Source organism: Phoca vitulina, unplaced genomic scaffold, assembly GCF_004348235.1.
Source record: "Phoca vitulina isolate PV1807 unplaced genomic scaffold, GSC_HSeal_1.0 scaffold6, whole genome shotgun sequence".
Lineage (NCBI taxonomy): Eukaryota > Metazoa > Chordata > Mammalia > Carnivora > Phocidae > Phoca > Phoca vitulina.
The window spans coordinates 72,562,682-72,585,409 of NW_022589709.1; the positions used below are offsets into that span (position 1 = coordinate 72,562,682).

At 42.3% G+C, this 22,728-nt stretch overlaps 1 protein-coding gene across 5 annotated transcripts in view; it reads right to left on the reverse strand.

The window, feature by feature from the left end:
• Window positions 1-22,728, reverse strand: part of ARHGAP26 (Rho GTPase activating protein 26) — a 414,246-nt gene that overhangs the window by 172,184 nt on the left and 219,334 nt on the right. For all 5 annotated transcript variants that reach the window (XM_032404464.1, XM_032404465.1, XM_032404462.1 and 2 more), the window contains one exon: window positions 772-837. In XM_032404464.1, coding sequence (XP_032260355.1) covers window positions 772-837 — 66 coding nt within the window. The remainder of the gene's footprint in view (window positions 1-771; window positions 838-22,728) is intronic.

The window sequence follows — 22,728 nt, forward strand, 5'->3', positions numbered from 1 at the left end:
CAGAAATCAGTTATTTTCATAACACTGCAACTTTTATAGACATCTTGAAATATCAGGACAGCTGACCCTTGATCAACACTGGTTTGAAATACACAGGTCTACTTACACATGGATTTTTTTGTTTCAATAAACACAGTACAGTACAATCAATGTGCTTTATGATCTTTTAATATTTTTTCTCTAGCTTACTTTATTGTAGTATTATAGTATATAATACATGTAACATACAAAATATGTATTAATTAATTGCCTATGTTATTGGTAAGGCTTCTGGTCAACAGAAAGCTGTTAGTAGTTGTTTGCGGGGGAGTCAAAAATTATATGCAGATTTTCAACTGCACAGGAGGGTAGGGGGTCGGCACCCCGAACTCCCGCATTATTCAAGGGTCAACTGCATTTCCAAATTATGCCAGTTATCAGACCTGTGTCTATTACTTATTATTTAAAGTGGTAACAAAGAAACACATGTACTATTACATCACAACTAGGTCTTTCAATATTTTAACTGAATTCCAGTAACTAGACTCCTTATTATCCTATGTATTTGACACGTATGTCTTTAAAACATTCTACTAATCAGCCAAAGAGGTTGATGACACCCAATTGATTGAGAGCCCCTGCTTCGGAGCAACACAACTTGTAGAAACACACTAATAATGGCACTTGGGGAGTTAATGAGTCACTTAAAATCGGGAAACAGGTAGCAGGTCTGACGCCTCACCAGATGCGTGACCTTCACTGAGAACAATGCCATCTGTTGAACGACTTTACCTCTGGTTTCCACAGCGTGGATGCATTTCCTGATTATGCTGAAGCCAATGCTGTCCAACTGTGCAGCTGAAAGAGGAAGACAGGGGCAGTCAAGTTGCTGGCCATGCACACCAACCTCAGACAAGGTCTGACAGACCCAGGATCAATCAGTCCCATGGTTTGGCCACAGATAAAAATGATTAAAAAAAAAAAATCAGCAGGCATTCACTGAGAGATTACCATATGCCAGGTCCAGTTCTAAGTGCTTTGTTTATATTATCTCATTTAATTCTCATGGTCACTCAGCAAAGTTATCTTCTATTTACAGTTGAAGACACTGCAGCATAGTGATATGTGCTTTGCCAAAGGAATAAGTAGGCATCCTTTAAATCGCTTGTTCTGTTATTGTCAGGAACTGTTGGACTAACTGCTTCCTGGCCTCCTTCAAAAAGCATAAATTAAGTCGCACAATAAATGTTAGATAAGTGCTTTACATAGATTATCTCAGTTAATCCTCGTAAATCCCCTAGGCTGATACTAGCATTAGCTCCATATTACAGATGAGACAACTGAGATTTGGCAAAGCTAAATGTCTTGATCAAAGCTGCAGAGCTAATAGGTGGGAGACTCACTCCAGAGCCTGTGAAGACCTAACTGCCTTAAATATGACCCTGAATTAAAGAGAGAAGTCGAATCCTGCTCAGGTGATTAGAAAAGAAGGAAAAAATGGTAAAAGGAAAAGTGACCTAAAGGAAAATTAAAGCAGCCTAGAACAAAGAAGTTACCTGATGAGTAAGCATAAGGCAGTAGAGCCATCCTGTGTGGGATCTGTCAGCAAGTAGTAAGAGTTTTCCACCTGCTACAAACGCCACTAATGTGACTCAGAAAATTAACGATCAAATAGTAGCAACCTTTTCCACAGCCCAGAACCAATTTCGAACCTGGCAGTGAGGCTGGGAACCCACCAAGATTTGTCTCCATGTTTTGATTACCCAGTGAGAAGATGTGGATGGTAACTGTTAAGAATGGGTTCACCTTTTGAGCACCTTGGCACATGAGGGCAAGACATTTTACAAACTCATGGGTCACAGTGGAGAAGAGAATGGTAGAAAGTAGGAAGGGAAGTATTTTTAAATAATTTGTCATCACCTTGGGCAAGAAATAAACTTGTAAAATATGAGAACTATTGAACTCATTCTTTGATCTAATCCAAAGAGAACTTTTCTCAAAAAATTTTTTTAAGTTTTTAATTTTAATTCCGGTGTAGTTAACATATAGTGTGATATTAGTTTCAGGTGTACAATGTAGTAATTCAACACTTCCACACATTAGCCGGTGCTCATCACAACAAGTGCACTCCTTAATCCCCATCACCTATTCAACCCATTCCCCCACCCACCTCCCCTCTGGTAACCATCAGTGTGTTCTCTATAGTTATGAGCTTGTTTTTTTGGTTTGTCTTTCCTTTTTTTTCCTTTGCTCTTTTGCTTTGTTTCTTAAATTCCACATGAGTGAAACCATATGGTATTTGTCTTTCTCTGACTTATATGCCTTAGCATTATACTCTCTAGTTCCATCCATGTTCCAGTAAATGTCAAGATTTCATTCCTTTTTAATGGCCAAATAATATTCCATTTTGTGTGTGTGTGTGTGTGTGTGTGTGTGTGTGTGTGTGTGTGTATGCCACATCTTCTTTATCCATTCCTCTATCGATGGACACTTGGCTGCTTCCATAATTTGGCTACTATAAATAATGTTTCAATAAACATGGGGGTGCACCTTGCTCTAATTCTTTATGTATATGAGTGAACTTACATCCAATGAAGATAAAAATCCTTAAGAAAATCACTGCATTCCTCAAACTAAAAAGGAATGCTGATTTATTAAAAATTCTCTTCTCAAAGGAAACAAAATAACTCTTATTCTTACCAACATACTTATCACTTACTGATACTTATTTTAAACACATTTGGTCTCTAGGATAGTCAGTAAAGTACCGGAAAAGGAGGAAAATAGTATTTCTCTTCCTGGAGACTACCTGCTATACAAACCACCACTCTTATTCTCTTAAAGTTGTAAGGAGTCTACTAACTTACTCTCATGCTTTTTCTAGTATAAACCAAGTATTTACTCTGCAAATCGTGCAGTACAGAGCTTTCTGACTCAAAGCTGCCAAGTCAGATTGAAATCAGTCTTCCAAATGAAACTCAATCAACTCATGCCATAGACTTTTCCCAAATTTAATAACAAACTATGATACACAGGCTAAACACCTGTTAAAATCTAGGCAAAGATTATCTAAAATAAGAGTTTTATTGAGATATAATTCACATACCGTAACATTCACCCATTTAAAGCTCAAAATTCATTGGTTTCTAGTATACTTACAAAGTTATGAATCAGGCACCATTATTTGATTCCATAACATTTTCATTCTCTTCCACATAAAACTTCATACACGTTAGCAGTCACACCCTATTTCCTGCCTTCCATCAGTTCCTAAAAATCAGTCATCTGTTTTCTGTCTCTATAGATTTGCCCATTCTAGGCAAGTCATATAAACGGAATCATATCATACAAGGTCTTTTGTGTCTAGCTTCTTTCACTTGGTTTAATGTTTCCTAGAGACATGTATGTTGCAGTATCAATACATCATTCCCTTTTATGACTACATTGTCTGGATATACCACATGTAATTTATCCATTCATTGACTGTTGTTTCTACTTTCTGGTTATGAAATGCTGCAAGGAACATCTCTGTGCAAGTCTTTGTGTGGACATATATTTTCACTTCAGTTTATACCTACAAGTGGAATAGCTGGATTACATGGTAACTCTGTGCTGAACGTTTTGAGGAACTGCCAAACTGCTTTCTAAAGTGCTGCACCATTGTGCATTACCACCAGTGATGTATGAGGGTTCCAACTTCTCCACATCCTTGCTGATATCTGTTATTGTCTTTTTTATTATAGCTTTCTTAGTGGGAGTGAAGTGGTATCTCATTGTGGTTTTGATTTGCATTTCCCTAGTGACTAATGATGTGGGGCATCTTTTCATGTGCAGGGGAGGATATTCATTCCTTTATACAGTAATCAGAACAGAGCCTACTGGAAACTATTTGTCAGAAGGGAAACTAGTTTTCATACTTAAGGAGGTTTCCAAAACATTCATAACTATGATTCAATAGTCAGTTGAAGCCTTTTAGTTCTTCTTTTGAGAGGTGATCAACGGAATTTATGCACAGGGATGATAGCTGAAAAAGTTCAGGAGAAAAAGAACCACCATTTTGCACCATCCTCTGGGGCGCTGCTGAGACTGATTCCACGCTTGGATGCTTTAAGAGTACGTTTGCGGCATGATCTTGTTCTACACATTAATCAACATCTATCTCGGACAAAAAGTATTTTGCTTCCCTTACCCCATAAACAGTGGCAAAAGTTTTGAAAGGTTGAAGTAACCTGGCAGCTGACAGTGACAACCCCAGTAACCAAGACACCTGCTCATAAAGCCATCGGCATAACTAGCAGGAGACATGAGGGCAGAGCTAGAGATAGACCTGCAAGGCCAAATGAGTCCTCGAAGGCAAGAAGCAAGATCCTTTCCTAGGTAAGTAATAGCTAACGGAAAAGAATGCAATGGAACCTTCCAAGTATACCCAGAAAAAATCGAATTCCACTAACCTACACCAATTACCATTACTTCTTTTAGAAATTAAAGCAAACTGCCCCCCCTCCCCAAATCTCTCAGCAATTCTCCTTTGGTTTTCCCAACATTATTAAGTTCTTTCATTTGTTTTAAACCTGCTAACTCCTTTTCTTGAAATAAATCTTACACAGACATTACACATTACACATGTAACATAATATTAGTATATATTAGTTGTCTGAGTTCAAAAGTATAACACATTTACATATTACCAAGTCAAAGGGAGTTCAAGGTAACTCACTGTCAGCCTCTAGTTGTTCAAGTTGCATTCTGATGATAATTATTACAGTTTTATAGGCAGATAACACTGTATTAAGAAGTGAAATTCATATCAAACAACAGTTCCCAACAAGGAACTCATGATATACAATCATTGCTCTAAGTCTCTAAACTGAAACTGGTAAAATTATTACATTGCCTGCTGCCCTGGGACATCCCTGTTTGTCCCTGTGTCTCTAAGGCTATGCCACCCACAAGCACGCACGTACACACACGCATGTGCGTGCGCTCACACACACATATACACACATGAAGTCTGACTTCTATTCTGAACTTGAATTCCCTGCTGATGTCATGATTAGGTTACTAATGATTAACAACTGCTTTATTATTTAACATGTACAGAGTACTACTAATGTAACAGCTACCATAGTGCATACATAACTAGAGATCATTAGTTCTGATCTCTGCCCAGCAGGTACATAATCTAAGTTAATTGAGATCGCCTCTGCTGAAAAGCAACTTCCCACTAAAAGGTTTAGAACATGATCACCACCGAACAGAGTTTGTTAATGACAGAAAAAGTCTGAGCAGACTGCCAGATGGAAGAGGCTGTCCTTAATCCCCTGAAGCAGGTGATTCAGCTCTTTTACTGGGCCAAGGCTCAGAAAAGGTCAGGGATTTATTTGCAATTTCTCTATCCTTATAATCTCCAGGAATAATCTCTCATTAAATATCTACTAGGCTTGCATTATTCCCTTAATTTGACTTGCAATGAGTTGTTGCAGGACCTGTAGTCCTAGGCCTGCCATCCACTGTCTTGCAGCTAAGGCCCGAACTGGCTTCTCTTCCTCCCTCGGCCTCAACTTCAACTCTGCCCAGGATTCTGCACCAGGCAGCCCAAACAGCTTTCATATGATGACTGTCAACAGAGCTCACACCAAATACCCAGGTTAACCCGCCAAGTTAGAAATCTATCACCGTCTTAATTTTCATTTCAACTTTTAAAGCCTTGTTTGTCTCCTTTTAGAGGAAGGTCACACACGCCTATTTTCTCAAAGTTCTATGGAGAACACAAGAACACTGAGAGTTGGGTTGATGCTCAGTCAGCTCGGAGGGTCTTAGGGCAGAAGAGGGAAGAGGATGCTTGGCAGACCACTGGGTATTATGCCTAGGGTACGAACTCCAAGAGCAGGGAGGCAAGTTAAATCCAGGAACAAACAGTTTTACTGCAAAGGTCTTGAAACAACAACATAGTATATAAGGTTCAATCCAATGATGTTCTTGCCTAAAAAGAGGAGGCTTGCCTAAAAAAAGGTGGCCAGGTGGAGAGACATGCTCTGTAGCTTCTTGCACCAAATGCTACCTCACCTGAGATGTTTTCCCTGGCTCTTTCCACCTTAAAAGAAAATGAAGTGTGTAGGTGGTACAAAACCCTTTGCACTCCCCCTCTTCCTTACCCTAATATCCAAATTATCACGAGGTCCCTCAATTTCGTCTCTCTCCATCTTCACCACCACCATCCTGGTCCTGGCCTCCGTCATCTGTTACCAGGACTGCTGAGATGACCACCTAACTGGTGTCCTCATATGTCCTATGGCTCCCTCCAGTCTATCCTCCACATTGCAGCCCCCCTGATCTGGACGAAACCAGACCATGTGCCCTCCCTGTTTAAAATCTCTCAATGGCACCCCACTCTTCTCAGGAAGATAACCCAAATCCTTCACAGGTTTCACATAACCCTGCATGGTCTAGTCCAGCCTGCCTCATCTCACACTACCCCTCCAGACCTAAGCATCCTACCATAGTGGCTTTCAGAGCACCCAACTGACCACACTTTCTCTGCAGCCTTTGCACATACTGTGGATCTCACTTGGAAGCCCACTGGCCAAAGCAACTGCAAATCCTCAGGTCTCCCCTCAAGTGTCAATTCCTCAAAAATGCCCTCCTGATCTCTCCACCTGGTTCACGTCCTCACTGAAACTTGGATATAGCACTATCAACTTCTTCTTCAGAGTATGTAACATAATTGCAAGCTTACGTTTATTTCTGTGATGTTGCCTACCAAACCAGATTTGCATCCATGAAAGCAACGATACATGTATATCTTTACTCATTGTTTTATTCAATACTCTATCTCTGCCTTTCACTGTCTACTATGTTGACCATTACATATGATGGGGAGGGTCACTAAGGGATATGTGGTATAGTAAAAATGACCTTTCAAATTCCAATTGTTATAAACCCTAAGAAAGTAGACGAGTTATTTAAGTTCTTATTTAAGTTCTAGTGCCTAGATTTTTCATCTTTTGGGAAGATATAAATGTTAAATAAAGATATGAGTGGCCTGACCTATCTACTTTCTTCCTGTATCAATACAAAGAGGTATCACCACCTAGCAGTACAGCCCCAAGAATAAGTTAAAAAGAAAGGAAAAACAAAAGGTGTGCCAGCCAAGACATGAAACAGAGAAGATAAAACCAAGTTCTGGTTTTCCTGGGCACTTGTAGAAATCCTTTGCTTGTCCATCAAGGCATTATCATCACCAAACTGTACATGCACATGAAGCTGTGGCTGGTGAAAACAGAAGGTGTGGGGGTTCTTTCCACATCATACTATCTATAGGCCATCTACACAATCAGACAGGTCTGAGGTCAAGGAAAGCCCCAGAAAATAAGAGCATTCTCCCCTAGAGCTGTGTGCTACACAAGAGGCCTCATTCTGCAGGTCCAGGAGCCCCTTTACTAAAAATCACTGACCTGCTCTTGCCCTACACCAGTCCTTAGTACTCAAAACATCAAGGAATTTGGCAGTAAGTGGCCAAATCACTAATTCTGAATGGAAGGGACCTTTCCATACCACAGGTTGACTGATGGACATATAGCATGTGAAAACAACTCTCTGGGATATACCCCGAAGTTACCCCATACATGCATCCTGGGAATTCTAACAGAGCTCAGAAGACAAATCCTTTTCCAAAAGAGAGGAACTAATCTCCTGAATTCATTTCAACACACATTAGAACACATTACCCATTTTCTTAATGGTGGTATTCAACAGGTTTTTCCTAGCCTAAAAACCTTTCCCCATGAATCTTACTCAACTTTCCTTTGATCAAAAAAAAATCTTTCAAGTTTTTTACAGGAGAAACGGAATTTGCTGGAAGTGCTGGATGTTTGCATAAAAATAAGAGAACTGAAAGGTAAAGGAAGTTACTGCCCCAGTTTTAATGTGGATGGATACAGGAGATTGTCTGGAATGACTATGAGCAGGCCACCATTTCATGGACATCTCCAGAGGCATGTTCTCACCTCAGAAATTTACTCAATTTCCCGATGTGCTTTGCTCTTTAAAGTCTGGCTTACCTCGCTCATTCTGAATTTAATCAATTTCAACACTATTAAAAGCCATGAAGAGAAACACCCACATTGAATTAAATACCAAATCCATCTGGAGAATAGATTTCCAACTGGCTCACACACTCGGAAGGGCTCACGTCCTTTCTCCTAATCATGTGAAGACCCAGAGTTGCCAGGCCTTCATGGCTGTGGCCCCTGGGAAACAATCTTCATGGTGGCAACTCTTAGAAATTTCCAGTGGCGCTGGGAAGTTGGCCAATTGCTTCTTAATTATCCAGGTGTGAATTCCCTATTTTGGGGATTACCAACAGCCAGTTTTTAATCTCAGTTCAGCTCCCCAAGACCCCGTACCCTGCTCTACTCTGTCCTATACTCTGCTCCCCAGCTTTATACATTCAGGGAGTGTGAACTAACTTTAATATTAACTGAAGTCACGCAAACAGAAGTGGTATGTACTGGAAAGAGAATGATAAACTTTCAAGCCAGACAGACCTGGATTAAATTCTGGTCTCTGCCACCTCTGACTGGTATGATCATAGGAGAGGTGCTTCACCTCTGACACTTACCTTCCTCTTATATAGAGTGGGGAGAACTCACCTAGGTGTTGCAAGGGTCAAAGGAAATGTATACTGACTTATTTGGTATTTCAATAAATGGTCATTAGCAGTATTAGCAACATTTGAATCAAACTTTTCAGTTGATAAAACATTTTTCTATTTTTTTTAAAGATTTTATTTATTTATTTGACACAGAGAGAGAGATAGTGAGAGCAGGAACACTAGCAGGGGGGAGCAGGAGAGCGAGAAGCAGGCTTCCCATGGAGCAGGGAGCCCAATGCGGGGCTCCATCCCAGGACCCTGGGATCATGACCTGAGACGAAGGCAGATGCTTAATGACTGAGCCACCCAGGCGCTCCGACAAAACATTTTTCATACCCAAGTTCATGTTATCCCTACAATAATCCCATGGGGTAAATACTGTTACTGTTCTTACTAATAACTTCTTGCTATGTTTCCCCACTAATGAGCTCAATAAGACATTACTGTTTATAGAATATATTAAAATACTATAGCTTAATTGATTTTCCCAATGTATCTGATAGTCTTTATGATGAGAAAAGCCAGGCTCACAATGTTAAGTGGTAACAATGACAGCAGTAGCTAACACTTGCTGAACAAACTGCACTGATCTGGGCTAAGCACTTAAACATACCACATCCTCATCCATCATCATCTCTATTATGTAGACAGGAACTCTCAACTCAGATGAGGTTGAGGAAATTCTGGTAAGACTTTGGCCTTAATGAGTGGTGGAACCAGGATTGGAACTCACTCAGTCTGATTCCAGAGCTCATCCCTCATCCCTCATCCACTCCTACTCAAGTTCACATGATCAGACAGGGATGGGGCGGGGAGAGGGAGGAGATGCTGGGGAATCATGTTTTCTGGATTCTTCCCTTTCTACTCCAGGTGGAGCTCTCAAAACTAGTAGACAAGAGAAGGAGGAGCATGCTTGTTGCCAAGCAGATTGTGGGCACCCTCCCACAGGTTACAGTCCAGTAGGTTTGAGAAGCACGCTTGGGATAACAACATACTGTATACCAACCAATTAAAACTAGTGTCACTAAAGACTAACAGAAATTATTGTTGACTGTTAATCAGCTATCAATATCTTACCACAGTCCCCATCTGTGGGGGATCTGACAATATCCATTCACCAGTGCTACGTATCTCAATATATAATGTTGCCTGTGTCTCTGGTGACATATGAAACAATTCACAAATATTTTCAATAGCTGTGTACTTATATCAATGAATACCAGGAATTTACCTGTTTATCACACAAGACATGCTGCATTTAAAAAATAAATTTAAGGGGCGCCTGGGTGGCTCAGTCCGTTAAGCGTCTGCCTTCGGCTCAGATCATGATCTCAGGGTCCTGCGATGGAGCTCTGCATCGGGCTCCCTGCTCAGCAGGGAGTCTGCTTCTCCCTCTCCCTCTGCCTGCCCTCCCCTCTCTCTTTCTCTGTGTGTCAAATAAATAAATAAATTCTTTAAAAATAAATAAAAAATAAATAAATAAATAAAAAATAAATTTAAGTTAAAAAGAGTGAACTGAGGGGTGCCTGGGTGGCTCAGTTGGTTAAGCAGCTGGCTCTTGATTTTGGCTCAGGTCATGATCTCAGGGTCTTGGGAGGGAGCCCCACGTTAGGCTCTGTGCTTAGCGAGGTGTCTGCTTCTTCCTCTCCCTTTGCCCCTCTCCCCACTCATGCTCATTCCCTCTCTCTAAAATAAATAAATCTTTTTTTAAAAAAGAGTGAATTGATTTAAAAAAAAGAGTAGGTCAATAGTAATACAGTTGGTATATATATATGTAAAAAACAAAACAAAACAAAATATGAAGTCAGTGATAGAAAAATAACACATTTGGGAACTGTTGTCCCCAGCCAGGCACTACATTGATCCTGGCTGGAAGGACAAGATGGGAAGGTACCATATTCTACCAGCAAGATTTCCTACTTCCGTACAGTCATCCTGGATTCCTTGCTTTCTCTCCCCCTCCAATCCATTAACCAGCCCCGTCAGGCACCAGTTAAAAACACATCCAGAACCCAGATGCTTCTCACCATCTCCACTGCTAATACTTTGATCCAAGCCACCATCATCTTTCGCCTGGATGGCTCCAATCACTAGCTTCCCAACTGCTTCTCCTTTCACCCCATACAGTTTATTCTCAACCAGGAGCCAGAGACATCTTTTAAAAATACACATTGGCTCATATGTCACTTGCCTGATCACAACTCTCCAGGGACTTCTCATAACACTTAGAACACAAGCTTACCTCCTGACCACGGCCTCACATGGTCTAGTCCCAGCCTACCTGACCACTCTCACTCTGGCCTCCTCCAATCCAGTCACCACGGTCCTTCCTGATATGCCTTGAACACAGCTGGTTTATTCCCTGCACTTCCAGGGTTCCTCTGCCAGCTCCTGACATCCTTACTCCCTCCGTTTGTTCAGGTTTCTGCTCAAATGTAACCTCTTCAGAGAGGCCTCCCTGCTTCAGGTTTTTAGAATGGCTCCCCCTTGCCTTGTTATTCCCTATCCCTTTGCTCTTTTTTCTTCCCAGCCCTTCTCTCCACCTGAAAGTATACTTTTGTTTACTTGCTGTCTGTCAGTTTCTCTCACTAGTATAACTCCATGAGAGCAGGGACTTTATCTGCCTTGTTCATTACTGTAGCATCAATAAATATTTCCCAGATGAAGCAACAAATACAATCCACATTTTCACCTGCTGAGACACCAGAAACCAATAGGTAAAAAAAGTCCCCACACTCCAGGAGCCTCGAATGCTGAGCAGCTGGCTGAACACACTGGTACCTTCTAGAGTTCAGGGGCGCTGTCATGAGAAGCACAAGACGAATAGCGCTGACCCAGATCTCATTCATCCCCTGACCTCTAAGCATGAATACAGCACATCAGAACTTTTTTTTTTCCCTAGCCTACCAGATATAAAGGCACCTATCTTCTTTTTCATGGTTTCTGGAGACACACAGAAAAAAAATAAGCCAAGAGGGACAGAGAGTAAACAAAGTAACCTAGGTAGCAGGAAAGAGATGAAATCCCTGCCTGGCCTGGAATAAACCTACCCGCTCTCAGCTGAGTCAAGAGAGGCTCTAAGATACCTGTAAAGAGCATTCCAGTTCTCAGCAAGACACCACAGCCAAAGTGGCAGAGTCTGGGTTTTTGTATAGTACAGGCTGAGGGCGGCAGATCGGCTTGCAGTAGACTGTTTCCTTGTGGGTTTTGACAACTGCAGTCTCCCAGTCCACCTTAAAATTCCCAATCAGGACAGCAGTGAAAGAGCAATGCCTAATGCACCCCGTGGTAATGCCAACCAGCTTCATCAGGACCACCTGTCTCCTACACAAGAGTCTGGACATCCGGAGAAGGAATTACAGTCCACAGGCCTCAATTCCTTTCTGTCTCGAGGCATGGGTGGTTGTGTACTGATTTCTCAACCAAAAGAAATCGTCACCAGCCTTCTAAAAGAGGAAGTGTTTCAAGCAGAGAACCAATGTCTTCTGCCCACCTAGATCCTTTTCCTGCCTTTACCTACCTGTCTTCTCACTTTGATCTGCCCTAGGAATGGTTCAGGTATTTTTTGGTCACAACAAACTGAGGCAGCAAAGGGCAAGGAAGGGGAGGACGTTCATAATCAGAGGCCTAACGCTGACATTTGCGGCTATAGTCACCGCCAACTGGTTGTGGAAGATGGGCATACTTCGCCTCTCTGACCCTTCTCATCTGCACAGATCAGGTGCTGTGAAAATCAGCAAGGCAATGTCTGTAAAGGCACTCTGAGGAACTGTAAGCAGACTGTCTACTTTCATGCTTTTATATGAATAGCCTCTGGTTTGGGGTAATGGCATTATTGATAACAACAACAGCAGATAATAACATTTAATGACTGCTTAGAATACCAGGCACCACCGACCTAAGGATTTCCATCCTAATCCCATTTAATCCATCCAACAATCCAATGATGTAGGTACTAAAGCTATACTGATATCACAAATTAAAAAATAAAACAAAACAAAAAAAACAAAACCTGAGGCCTGGGGAAATTAATTTCCCAAGGTCACACACCCAGTAAGTCAGGAGGCTGGGATTCCAACCCATGTATGTAATAATATTGCAGAGCCCACTCTCCCAACCACTACTCAACATTTATCCCCACTGTGGGCAAGAGGACTTGATAGCCTCCGCTCAATCTTGCACACACTGAACACTCTAATCAGGGTGGGAAGGAAATACCCTGAGAGACCACAAGTATGTACTGAGAAGGAGGATTCAGTTTTCTCATCTGTAAATGGGGTCTATAATACCATCTACCTCATAGGGTTCTTATAAGGAGCAAACAACATAACATATATCAAACCCTGAGCACACTACCCAGTAATTAAGTATGTGCTCAATAAACATTGATCGAGAGCCTTGAGGAAAATCTTTCAGTCTCTGCCTCAATAACTCCTTGCACTGGACTTTAGAACTTAAAGATGCAACCAGAGACCTGCTCACTGTTGCTTGGCTGAAGCCCAAACCAGAATGCCAAGGGGTGGTTCACACCTGCCCAGGCCATGGTCTGCTGTTGATACAGAGCCTACACTTCTAAGAGAAGGAGGGATATGAGGCCACAGCAAAGTCACACCATAGCTGCATCTATCATTCTAAAGTTGGCTGGGAGAGAGGATGGCTTGGTAAGTGTCACTTAGGACAAACAGAAAGGCTTCTGAATATCTAGGCTAGCCGGAGGAACACCATTACCAGTCATGTCCTTGAGGAATAGGGTCTCACCAAACAAAATGGCTGAGATCCCATATAATAAAAATCTCTGAGAAAACAAGCTGTCCCTTCCCCTTTCTCTCTTGCTAGCCCCCAACCCTTCAGCCAGGGTTATTCTCAAGCTAGGGCATTATAGCACAACTGAAAATAATTTGAGTTCCATGCAGGCCACATTCACTGTGTTGCACACACAAGTCATAATGCAAAGTGAAGTGCAGAAAATCAGCACTTGGGAGAGCTAGAATTATACCATCTTGCCTGCCCCTGGCTCAGAAGATAAAAGTGGTAGCCACACAAACCTGCCATAGCTTTGGAGGGAGGGGAAAGGAGAAAGCAAAAGGGCCCAGAGGAGTGGGGGTGGGGGGCTGAAAGGGAATTCAGACAAGGGAGAGAGCCAGTGCCTGTCTCCTAACAGGCCTGGCCTGGAAGGTGTGGATGGAAAGCTGAAGGGGAAGGTGTACTCAGCTGACTGCCTCATGGGCCAGCACTCAGGAGGTCAGGCCGCCATACCCACTAATGCTGCCCATCCTTCTCAGGTTTAAAAAGGGAAATGTTCTATTTATAAGCCACTGACCAGTGGAGACCTGGCAGCCACTGGATGGCTCTGATCCCACAAGGATCCTGGTTACCAGTGGCTGCCTTTTCCTGCCTCTCAACTGTGGGTGTTCTAAGAGCAAAAGGACGAAGGTGACTGGAAGCAAAAGGAAAAAGAAAATCCTCTTTTCTGTCCTCTGCTGCTTTCATGAGAATGTTGGACTTTTAGTAACGTCTGATGGCTTTAAAACCTTTTCAAAATAGTGACCCATATGATCCCATGAAACCTTTCCCTACTATCTTTAAGACTAAATCTCTTTTTCTGTTTTATAGATCAAGGGAAGCTGAGGCCCAGAGATGAAGGGAATGTATAAATCAGAGGCAGAACAACAAGCAAGGTAATGGTGCCCTCCCAGCTCCTCTCCTGGTCTTTAATCTTGTCCTCATGGAACAAGAAACGCCTGGATACAGCACGATCAGGGAATGTGCCTGAATGATGGCCTAGAGAAGGACAGACATGTGTAACAGGAACCAAGCAGCTTTGGTTGTGTTGTCCAATGCCTGCAGAAGGGCAGTGGGCCATGTTACAGTTCCGTGCCTGGGAAGCTGCGGCATCACGACACACACTAACTGTCTCTCAGCGTCTTGCAGAGCATGTGAGGAGCCGCTGATGCTTCTAGTGAGGAGGCTCACTGAGAAGCAATGTGGGATGGCCCCTCAACAGCAAAGAGCCAAGAAGGTTAGGTGTTTGAGGCTGATGATGAAAGGCCTTCCAGCTCCAGTGTGTCAGTCACATAATGACAGGATGGCAAAACAGAGGATCTTCATACATATCGAGAAGTGGAGGAAGGAAGTGGGGAGTGACCTTGGCAATCAAGCAGACTCTGGTTTGAACGTCAGCTCCACTAGTTCTTGACTACGCTACCTGGACTTCTTAAAGACTAACGCTCATTTATGAACTTGCTGTTGTGAACAGCATTTCCACTAATGTCAACCATGGACATACCACTTCTATGCTGCCTGTCATAACTTTATCCCATCTTAAATAGCTTAATACAAGGTAAGTTTTTAAAAAGTAGTCTAAGGGGACGCCTGGGTGGTTCAGTCAGTTAAGTGTCCAACTCTTAATTCTGGCTCAGGTCATAACCTCAGGGCCATGGAATCAAGCCCCACATTGGTCTCTGTGCTCAGCATGGTGTCGGCTTGAGATTCTCTCCTTCTCCCTCTGCCCTTACCCCCACTTGTGCTCTCAGTGTCTCTCTCCTAAGTAAATCAATAAAATCTTAAAAAAAAAAAAAGTAGTCTAAGAACTGACAAACCCCTAGAGTCTGTGGGCCAGATTTGCCATTGCCTGATTTGTAAATAAAGTTTTATTAGCAAACATGCATTTGTTTTCATATTATCTACAGCTGCTTTCACATTACAATATTGAGAGTTAAATAATACTGCAAAACTGAATATATTTACTATCTGGCTCTACTGAAAAGGAGGACCGCTGTGCTAAGCAATAACATTTAGAAAACCAGGGGGTTTACATGTTCATGCGTTTTTCCCCTAATACACATGAAAATAAATATATAAATCTAAATGGTAATTTAAAATATGCGTCTGGTACGACCTAAAATGATCTGAGATCCCACTAGTAGTGTGTGTACCCCACTTTGAGAAATGTAGCCATGAAGATTTAACAAACTAACACTCATAAGGCACCAAGCCTGAAAACAGCAGGGGTGTCAGCTGCCACCCTTCGTTCTCCTCCCTGCTCCCCTCAGGAACACTTCTGCCAATTCAGTGAGCTTCCCCCTTCTTATATGACAGACTAATTGGCATAACCAGAGAGAGGAGATAAGAGAGAAGGATAAGAACCAACAGTAATGAGGCATCTATAAAATAATATGCCAGACACTTTGCTAAACTTCAGTCATCACAGCAGCTTCACGAGACAGGTGTTGGTATTTATCTCCCATTCTACGGAAAAGGCAATGCAAGCTCAGAGAGGTCGCGCCCTGACCCGTGCCTCAGCCAGTGCGCCAGCATGCTAATCCACACCACTCCCGCAGTACTCTCCACTGAAACAGCTCTCTCCAATCCACATGGCGGGATCTACCCACAGGAAATTATCTGAGGTATGTGCAAACACTGAGGTAGAAGCATGCTCAGGCTGACACTACTCATAACAGCAAAAATCTGCAGAGGACATCCAAGTCCAATGACAGGAAACAGTTCAACAAATTTGGATATAATCCTATGACAGAGCATTAAACAACCATTGTAAATGGCATTAGTAAACAATTTTCATGATGTGGGAAAATGCTTGCAAATTATTTAAAGCAGGATACAGAAAGTATATTCAGTATAATGCCAAGGGAATCAAAATACATGTTGACATTGACAAAATCCATATAAGACATCATGAAAAAAAGACAAGAAAGAATTATCTCTGGGGTGGTATTAGAGATGATTTATACTGAATTTCTGAAAACTATTACTATATTTCCTTCATATTTTATAATGAATTCATATTATTTTTATAGTAAGCAAAAATACCTTTTTTTCCAGCTGCTTAGGAGATTCAGGGTTCCCCACCATGTCCCAGTGTAAATGACCACCTGAGTGAGCTCTTGAGCATTACACAAACCCAAAGGATTCCTGTGAAAGTACCAGATTAAAAACAAACTGGAAGAAAAGATGGGATTGACATCTGGAAGCAGAGGAAGTGCTAGATTTCCTTCTTCTGGGGAAAGAGGGAAGGTAGGAAGTTCCCATTTTTTTTTTAAGTCTTGCTAGCCTAGCTGGAAGCCCATTCTGAGATCACTCTCCAACCAACTGGCTCCGGGCATTTTGTCCACACGGCAGGTACATGTGCAGATAGCATGACGATGACTCGCACCCCTGCACATGATGGGCCATCTGGCCATTGTCTCCACATGGTCTGAACCTCAAAAGCAGACCATATACTCCTTGGAGGGGTCCTTCCCCCTCTGCACTCACACTGCCCCGGGCCACGGGCACTTCAGAACTTTGAGAGGTATTCACTGAATGCAGAGCTACAGGAAGGCTGGACTCCTGCTGGGAAACCAGGGAAGGGTCCGAGTAGGAGCACACAGGAACACATCGAACAAGGGCGAGAAGCACCGCCATCAACTGCAAAGTCCTCTTGAAAAGCCAGATGGTCGGTATGGAGCTGAGTGCGAAGTACACGAGAAGGCATGTCTGGGGCAATCTGGCCATAGACCTTTGAAATAATCCGATTAACCTAGGGAATTTGAGTGAATATTCACATCAGGAAAGTGGCGCTGTGGAGCCGAGATCAGGAGACCAAGCTCAGGGTCTGGCTCAGTCTGTCAGCCTTCAGCCTTCAAACTGCTGGAGAAGCAGTGGGAGGGCAGCATTTCTGTAAACAAGCTAATCTCTTTAGAGCTAAGTAGACAGCGACATTTATTATTTAAAAACTTCTAACTTGGAAGAGATCAGCTCACACTAGAAAAGCCTGCCCTTCCCTCACTCTCTTGTGCTGGACTGGAGTTTCCTCTCTGACAAGCTCTCACCTCTCTAACCATCCCTCAGGTGAGACTACAGGACGACAGCAGCCTCGGCAGAGAAAAGGCCACTTCCTGGCTTCTTCTCCTGATTCCTACGGGAGCTCATTTCAAAGGAGAATAAACCCATTCTCACAAAGCCTCTGGGGAGGAAATCTCATAGCTGCAGTCAAGGGCAGGACAAGCAAGAGGACCCGGAGACTGAGGAGATATGCACTGAGGTGGCACAGGGGGCTGCAGAGAGCGGGGTGGGAGCAGGGGTTCTTGCCCAGTGCAGAGTCCTGTTCTTCCCCATGAGAAAGGGGAAAAACCCATGACAGCTATCAGCAGTCTAGGTTATTGGCAATGGGGTGTGATCAGCAAAGCAGCTTAGGGAACAACAAACCATACTTCCTTCCTCTCTAGTATTCTTACTCGCATCTTCTCCCTCCCTTTCTCTAGCAGGCAAGAATTTGGACAACTAGAGAAAACTCAGTATCACTGATGTATATTACTGACATTCTATGAACAAACCCAGGGCAAGTCCCCTGATGGCAGCAGGATCCCCGGGAAGAGGCCCATATAATTGGCAAAAATAGCAGACTGGTTTTTGAAGTTAGTATTTGAGGATTAACTTAACCAAGAATACCCAAGACCTCTAGGCAGAAAACTAAAACTGATAAAGGACACAGGCAATCTAAATAAAAGGAAAGACATTCGAAACTTTTGGAGATGAGTTAATATTATAAAAGTGTCAATTTTCTCTGAATTAATCTATAAATTCAATACAATTCTAAAGGGAAGTTTTAAGTTTTTGAGGAACTTATAAAACTTATGTTAGAATTTACACACAAGGCTAGAGGTCCACAGGCAGCTAAGTCAAACCTTAAAAAGTAGAGTACCAGACATGGAAGACTTTTCTCAAAGACATCACATGAAAAGCAGAGAGGTATTACCACCAGAAAAAACAGACCAAGAACTTAAAGAACTCAGAGAAAGAGCTCAGCTACACAAACCTAACATACAATAAAGCTGACACCGTAAGTCAAAAGCAGAAAGAATGACATTTGTGGGAAAGCTGACTCTTCATGTGGATAACAGTAAAACTGGATCTTCATGAAACACCGTATATGATGGTAGGTATCAGTTGGATTAAAATCCGCAACATGGAAGACAGAATCATGAAGCCAATGAAACAAAATATAGGTGCACATCTTTGTGACACGGGTCAGAAAGGCCTTCTTTAAAACACAACTTGAAAACCATAAACCAGAAAGTGAAAATACAAAAAAAAAAGTACTTCAATATATAAGAGGGCTTTACATTCAAGTAAAAATATCATACATAATATTAATAGATGACAAGATGGGAAAATGTATTTAAAATGTCTACAGCTAACAAGGGATGAATATCCAAAACAGAGAAGAGGGGTGCCTGGGTGGCTCAGTCGTTAAGCGTCTGCCTTCGGCTCAGGTCATGGTCCCGGAGTCCCGGGATCAAGCCCCGCATCGGGCTCCCCGCTCAGCGGGAAGCCTGCTTCTCCCTCTCCCACTCCCCCTTCTTGTGTTCCCTCTCTTGCTGTGTCTCTCTCTGTCAAATAAATAAATAAAATCTTTTAAAAAAATAAAATAAAATAGAGAAGAAACTTTACAAATCAATAAGAAAAAAGTGGCAAATGGAAGAGAACTATGAGCAAAGGACATGAACAGGCGGTCAAAAGAAGGGGAGACCCAGTCAAAAGGCATACGAAGAGATGCTCAAACATACTAATTATCAGACAGATGCAAATCAAAACAATAATGAGCTATCATATTTATATGATTGACAAAAAATTAGAAAGCTGAATAACGGAAAAGTTGGCAGGAATGAAGAAATCCTCGTGTAGGGCTGATGGGACTGTGGATGGGCCACTCCAGAGAACTACTCCCTCAAACTAAGTATACTCACACCCTTTGACAGCCAACAATTCTCCTCATGGGTATATCCCAAAGAAATTCTCACACAGGGAGATGTGCGAGTGGTACAAAGATGTTCACTGTGGTGCTGTTAGTGCTCATGAGGAGCTGGAGGCACAAGGAGATAGAGTGTGTAGCTCTGTAAAAACAGATACAGGGTCATACACCACAGAGAGTGCAGTGGACAGAAGCCACAGTCTAGAAGCAGACAGAGGAATAGGGATGGCTCCCAATGCAATGCTGAGGGAGCAAAGAAAGAGAACAAGACGTACCATCATGGTAAATAAAAGATACAATATTGCTCAAAAATACAATTTAGTGTACACATTAGAATAGTGGTCTATACAGAAGGAAAGAAATAGGAGCTGGGAAAAGAATTCAAAGTGAAGAAATAAAGAAATGAATGAATCAATGAATCAATGAAGGGAGGGGCCTCTGATGATCCCATGCCACAAATTGGGTAGTATGATTCATTCAAGCCCTCTACACGTGAGACCCAAACACAGACTAGAGAAGAAGTCAGGAAAAAGGCTCTGCAAAGAAATGTGTGTTTGTTTCTCTGCTGCCATCCTCTCCTTGACAACTGGGCCGTTTGGAAAACGCCAGCAGCTGACGCGCATTATTTACGGTGCGGTCTGATACCCCACAGGCACCGTATGCCCTGAGAGGAACTTCAAAATCAAAGCAACAAATTCAGAAGTTTCCCCAAAGGAATTCCCTTTTCCTACCTGCCCCTTCAGAACACTCTGGCTCTGGGATAAAATGGTGGCATTCAAATGCCCATGACAACATTTTCTAGAAAGGAAAAGGCTAGACATTTAGAATTTGAATATTCAAGGCAAAGAGCAATGCCAAACTCTGAAATTCCTGTCAGACTGACATCCCTCAAAAACAGTTCCGACGGTGGCATAAGCAGAGGGTCGCAGAGCAATCAGACCCCGGACAACAGCGCCGCCTGTGGTGGCAGATGAGCCCCACGGTGGGTGCGGAGGGAAAATGAAGACTACTTCAATCCACAGACGTGGAAGTCCAACCACGTGAGAAGCGAAAGGGACCTAAGGCATTATACGATGTGAAAATGGGGTCTCGATGCCAGAGGAGGTGAGAGACGATCAATCCAGAACCCTACTCTGGTTTTGCCAGCTTGGAAACAGAAGATTTCTTGGAATAATACTTTAAAAAATTGTTTCTATCCAAAGCACTCCTGGAAAAATGGCCAATATGTTTTAACCCATCATTTTTCTCTCCGGCTTGTTAAATGAAAGGGTAAGCAATTGAAAAATCATTTGACACTCCAGGCAGCCAGCTCTCTGTGCTCTGTGAATAATGGGATGCCAAAAGCAAACTGTTGCAAGGGTCTGTGTTCTCCAAAATGGAACTTTTTGTATTGCTCTTTTCTTTGGGAGGTAGAATATCCTTGTGGTTAACAAGAGCCTCTAGAGTTAGACAGAATTCAGATTACATTGTGCTGCCTGAGTTTACTAACCCAATTTCCTAATATACAAAGTAGATCAAAAGTACCTATCTCACACAGTGTTTCAAGTATTAACTAAGCTCATATGCATAAAACATCCTTAAACATAGTAAGTGGTGGATAATTGCTATCTATTAACAGCTAAGATTTTTAAATACATACTCACTGCCTGAGGGTTCTAGAGGGGAGGGGGTGGGGGGATGGGTTAGCTTGGTGATGGGTATTAAAGAGGGCACGTACTGCATGGAGCACTGGGTGTTATACGCAAACAATGAATCATGGAACACTACATCAAAAACTAATGATGTAATGTATGGTGATTAACGTAACATAATAAAATTAAATTAAAAAAATATATACTCATTGCAGACAATGCAAAGCATGGAGAAGTATTTAAAACAGAGAAGGTCAGTCCCTCCCAATAATCTACACTCTATCCACATTACAATTTCATGATCAAGGTCTTTCCAGACTTTTTTCTATCAATATATCTAGAGAAGTCAAATATTTTACTAAGAACATTGCTCTGTAAGCTGATTTTTTTTAAACCTCAATTAACAATATACTGTGTGGGGCGCCTGGGTGTCTCAGTCAAGTGTCTGCCTTCAGCTCAGGTCATGATCCTAGCGTCCTGGGATTAAGCCCCACATCAGGCTCCCTGCTAAGTGGGGAGCGTGCTTCTCCCTCCGCCTGCTGCTCCCCCTGCTTGTGCTCTCTCTCTCTGTCAAATTAAAAACAAAAACAAAACCCCCAAAACAACAACAAGAACAAAACAATATACTGAGGGCACCATTCCCACAAATATACCTAGATCACTCTTGTTCTTTTTAAAGACTACACAGTACCTTGATATTTTTAAAGATTTTATTTATTTATTTATTTGAGAGAGAAAGAAAGAGACAGAGAAAGAGAAAGAGAGAACGTAAGCGGGGAGGAGCAGGAGAGGGAGAATCTCAAGAGGACTCTGCACTAAGCGCGGAGACCAACACAGGGCTTGATCCCAGGACCCTGAGATCATGACCTGAACCTAAACCAAGAGGCACCCTATATCTTGATATTTTTAATCAACTTCCTATTGCACATCTAATTGTCTCCCCTTGTTATTATTACCAATGCTCCAGTGCACTTCTTTGTTGCACAAACATTTTTGTACTCTGGTCTATTTCTTTAGGACAAATCACTGGTTCAAAGGATATTGGCTTCCAATACATATTCCTCAAAGGCACTACAGAATGGTATAACCAGATGGCATGCCCACCCAGAGAATCAGGGTCATCTTCAAATCTACTGGCACTTATCTCAAGCAGAGAAGAGGTTTATCACAAGTCACAGCAAACTTCTCGTTGGTAGTCACTCATATGCATCTCATTCCCCAGAGTTCTCAGGTCGTTCATTATAGAACAGTGTGTCCCAGGTTGGGGCATGGCATGGGCATGTTTTTTAAGTCTGCTTGGCCATCTGTCCTCTCTTGTTCTGGTGGGTTCCCCAATTTCCCACTGGAAAACTACCCTGCTCCCATTTTATGCAATACTCTTAAAACTGTCAGTAACAGTATGTTGTTTTCCCCTGCATCAGCCTAAGCTAGACCAACCTGTTGTTATCTTCCTGGGAATCTGAATCTTCAGAAGAGTGAGGGAGATACTAAAAAACAGTTCAGAGCTTCATCATCCTGCAGATATTATTCAGAAGACCCTTTCTTATTGGTTCCTGGGGCTCCAGAGCTGGTGTGTTTTCAAGCCTGTCTCTTCAGCTCTTCCTACCTTACTGCGAGTTACTCAATAGCCTTCCATATTCCTTCATTTTTATTACTGTGGTTTTTGCTATTGTTATTTTAGAATAAGTTAGCCAGAATTGATTTCAGATACACTA